General features: G+C 38.3%; 1 protein-coding gene across 1 annotated transcript in view; it reads left to right on the top strand.

Moving 5' to 3' along the window:
* The window catches only part of LOC103204725 (calcium-binding mitochondrial carrier protein SCaMC-1-like), a 97,520-nt gene that overhangs the window by 45,273 nt on the left and 47,509 nt on the right, over positions 1-4,738 (top strand). The window contains exon 4 of the mRNA XM_007949925.1: positions 1,488-1,599. Within this exon, the coding sequence (XP_007948116.1) occupies positions 1,488-1,599 (112 nt within the window). The remainder of the gene's footprint in view (positions 1-1,487; positions 1,600-4,738) is intronic.

Consider the following 4,738-nt stretch of genomic DNA (forward strand, 5'->3'; position numbering starts at 1 on the left):
GGTTTTTGAAAAGATTAATAAAATTGTCAAACCACTGGCAAATTTAACAAAGGAAAAGAGGGAGAAAATACAAATAACCTGAATAAGAAACAAAATGGGTGACATCACAACAGAACCAACTGAAATAAAAAAGATAGTATCAGGATACTATGAAGAACTGTACTCCAACAAATTTGAAAGTCTTGAAGAAATGGACAGATTTCTAGAAGCACACTACTTACCTAAACTAACACAGACTGAGATGGAAAAGTAGAATAGACCCATAACAAAAGAACAAATTGAACAGGTCATAGAAAAATTACCAACAAAAAAAGTCCTGGCCCAGACAGTTTAAAAGGAGAATTCTACTAAATGTTCAGAGAAGAACTGACACCTATCTTACTCAAACTATTCCAGAACATAGAAGAGGACAGAATCCTCCCTAATTCATTTGATGAAGCAAGCGTAACCTTGTTACCAAAACCAGGCAAAGACATCACTAAAAAAGGAAAACTACAAACCAATATCCCTCATGAATATAGATGCAAAAATCTTCAAATTCCAATGGAGAGGCATTCAACAAAATACCTGACCAGTACTTCTCAAAACCATCAAGTTCATCCAAAAAGAACGCAAATCTGAGAAACTCTCAGCCAAGAGGAGTCTAAAGAGACATGACGACTAAATGTAATATGTATCCTAGATGGGATCCTGGAACACAAAGAGGCCAGCAGATAAAAACTAAGGAAATCTGAGTAAAATATATGAAACCAAAAAAACCCCAGACTCACTGCCATGGAGTTGGATCCGACTCATAGCGACCCCTCCTTGGGTTGTTAATTATAATGTATCAATATTGGTTCATTTACCATGAGAAATGTACCATACTAATGTGAGATGTTAATAATAGGGGAAACTGGGTATGACTTGTAATTGTGTAATATAATGTAGTAGTATCTTCTCATGTTTTCTGAAAATCTAAAACTGTTCTGAAAAATAAAGTCTCCTTTAAAAAAAATATGGAAATACACCCCTTCCTCACTAATCAACATGGTTAGGTTCTGAAGACCAGGTCATTATGTGAAAATCTGCATTATGCAAAAATGCAGGATGACCACATCAGATCACAAAATGGAGTATAACTGAATCATTGCATAATTGCCAAATTACATCATTAGCTAATGGAGAATAATGGCCTAGCCAAGTTGACACAAAACCTTAACCATCACAGGCAGCATTACTCTTGCCTTGCACTTTCGTGTTTGTTACTGCTTGACATATGTCATTAATGTGCAGAATAGTTGGATAGTAGATTTTTTATAGAGTCATTAAGGTGAAGTGTCAGATAACAAAAGATAGTCAATAAGTGAGGGGTGAGTCTACAGTGATATTCATGAAGCCCAAAGGAGTGACTGGTACAATATTTAATAAGTATTTAATTGATTTTTATAATGATGCTCACATTGTCCTAAATATTACAAGCACTTTTTGTTGTTGTTAAATTTTAGTATTGATAGTGATGGGACTTTGACTGTGGACTGGAATGAATGGCGGAACTACTTTTTATTTAATCCTGCAACAGATACTGATGACATTATTCATTTCTGGAAGCGTTCTACTGTAAGTTTACTTTATATTTTACTCTATTTTTACTTCAAGCTACATGTCATAGCTATTATTTTGATCATATAGTCCCTGTAATATTTGCAGCCTTAGTAGCTAAAGTTACAGTATCCCCTTCTTAGTAAAGGTATTATAATTTAGCAAGGATTGTTACTCTTACATGTATAAACACAGCAGCCATAATGTCTTTGTTTGCTAAAACCTAGAACTTAAAATAGATACCTAATTGCTGAAAGGACCCACTTTGTATTAAGAATTAATTACTCTGGTATAGTTAGTTAGACTGTCCTAGAAAAATGAAAATATATTTCATTTTTCACAAATGTGATTCACCAAAGTGGGCCTTTTATATCATAGGGAATATAAAGTCAAAGATTAGGATTTGAGAGTCAGAATTTGAGAGTCAGAAGGGATCAAATATATAACCTACATGTTCATTTTATGTAAGCACATATTTTTATGAGGAACAAATAAGATCTTGTAGTTAAAAATATTTTCCCCTTTTTTGCATGTTAGATGCAGGGAATTGAGTTATGCATACTTCATGGCATACTCTTCTCATTCTGGCATGCTCCTCCTCTCTATAAGCCACTATGGGGTAAGGATAAGAGCAGAGGCTGTGGAGTCAGACTGTTAGGTTTGAATCCTATATCTGTCATCCACTAGCTATGTAACCTTGGGCAAGTTTGTACCCTGCCCCCCTGCATTGTGGCAAAAACATATATACTCCAGCTTTTGCCAATTCAACACTCTTCACATGCATAACTCAGTTACACTGATTATATTAATCATGTGTACAACCCTTACCTTTATCAGTTGCCAAATTTCCCATCACCTTTAACAGATACTCACTTCTTCCTAAACAGTGATTCCCCATTTTCCCCTTAACCATACTCCTGGTAACCAAATGCAGGATCCAGATATGTCAAAAGCTCCAGACCTTTCTCAAAGTGTCTTCTTATATACTTGAACCAGACCACACCCCTAAGGCAACTACTCAGCTGCTCTCAGTAGATTCCACCATGGAGTGGATTACCAGTCTCAGTGTGGAGAATAACTGCATCCATCTGCCCAGCCACTCAAAACCAGGTGTGGCCAAGTTGACACACTGCCTTAACAACCACACTGGTTGTGCCATTTTTCAGTCCCACTGGCAGTATATAAGAGTTCCAGTCTCCCCAAAGCCTTAATATTTTTCTTCTTCTGTTGTTATGATCAGTGCCATTATTGCTGGGGTGAGATATTATCTCATTGTAGCTCTGGTAGCATAGTGCCTAAGGCACTTGACTGCTAACCAGAAGGCTGGCAGTTCAAACCCACCAGCCACTCCTTGGAAGGAAGTTGGGGCAATCTATTTCCGTAGTGATACTGCCTCAGAAACCCAAGGAGGGGTCACTATGAGTCAGGTCCGACTCGACGGCATATAACAACAACAACAACAACAAAGGCGTGAGCTGGCATGATGGGTTTGGAGCAGCTGAGGGAGACCAGGAAGGAAGTGAGCCAGCATAGCAGGTTTGGAGTAGCTGAGAGAGATCAGAAAGTGAGCCGATGGTGGTTTAGAATGGCTGAGGGAGACTGGGAAGTGAGCAGAGCAGTTTGGAACAGCTAAGGGAGACAAACTTGTCTGTCAGTTTTTCATACTATGGTGGCTTGCCTATTGCTGTGAGGCTGGAGGCTATGCCACCAGTGTTGCAAGTGCCAGCAGGGTTACCCATTGTGGACAGGTTTCAGCGGAGCTTCCAGACTGAGACAGATTCAGAAGAAGGAAAAGGCCATCTATTTCCCAGTGAATTGGCCAGTGAAAACCTTATGAATAGCAGTGAAACACTGTCTGATATATTATTGGAAAACTTTATAAAGAGCCCTGAAACACTGTCTGGTATAGTGCTGGAAGATGAGCCCCTCAGGTCAGAGGGCACTCAAAATATGACTGGAGAAGAGCTGCCTCCTCAGGGTAGAGCCGACCTTAATGATGTGGATAGGGTAAAGCTTTCAGGACCTTTATTTGCTGATGTGGCATGACACAAAATAGGAAGAAACAGCTGCAAACATCCATTAATAGTCAGAACATGGAATGTACGAAGTATGAAACTAGGAAAATTGGAAATTGTCAAAAATTAAATGGAATGCATAAAGATGATATTCTACACTTAAGTGAACTGAAATGAGCTGGTTCTGGCCATTTTGAATCAGACAATCATATGATCTACTATGCTGGGAATGACAAATTGAAGAGGAATGACGTGACATTCATCATCACAAAGAATGTGGTAGAATATCTATCCTGAAGTCTGTCAGTTATAGGATAATATCCATACACCCTCAAGGAAGACCAGTTAATACTACTATTATTCAAATTTATACACCAGCCACCAAAACCAAAGATGAGGAAATTGAAGGTTTTTTACCAATTTCTGCAGTCTGAAATTGATTGAACATGCAATCAAGATGTACTGATTATCACTGGTGATTGGGATGCAAAAGTTAGAAACAAAGAACAATCACGGGTAGTTGGAAAATATGGCCTTGGTGATAGAAATAGTGCTGGAGATCGCATGATAGAATTTTGCAAGAGCAATGACTTACTCATTGCAAATACCTTTTTTTCAACAGCACAAACAACAGCTATACACGTGGACTGCACCAGACAGAGTACACAGGAATCAGATTGACTACATCTGTGGCAAGAGGTGGTGGAGAAACTCAGTATCTTCAGCCAAAACAAGGTCAGGAGCTGACTGTGGAACAGATCATCAACTGCTCATATGCAAGTCCAAGTTGAAGCTGAAGACAATTAAAAGAAGTCCATGACTGCCAAAATATGACCTTGATTATATCCCTCCTCAATTTAAAGACCATCTAAAGAATAGATTTGATGCATTGAACACCAGTGACCAAAACCAGAATTGTGGGGTGACATCAAGAACATCATTCATGAAGAAAGTAAAAGGTCATTTAAAAGACAGGAAAGGAAGAAAAGACCTAAAGGGATGTCAGAAGAGACTCTGAAACTTGCCCTTGAATAGAGAGTAGCTAAAGCAAAAGGAAGAAATGACAAGATAAAAGAGCTGAACAGAAGATTTCAAAGAGCAGCTCTAGAAAACAAAGTCAATTATTATAATGAAATGTGCAA

The sequence above is a fragment of the Orycteropus afer genome, unplaced genomic scaffold (genome assembly GCF_000298275.1).
Source record: "Orycteropus afer afer isolate SDZICR_OR568_19922 unplaced genomic scaffold, OryAfe1.0 scaffold00010, whole genome shotgun sequence".
In the NCBI taxonomy this organism is placed as follows: Eukaryota; Metazoa; Chordata; class Mammalia; order Tubulidentata; family Orycteropodidae; genus Orycteropus; species Orycteropus afer.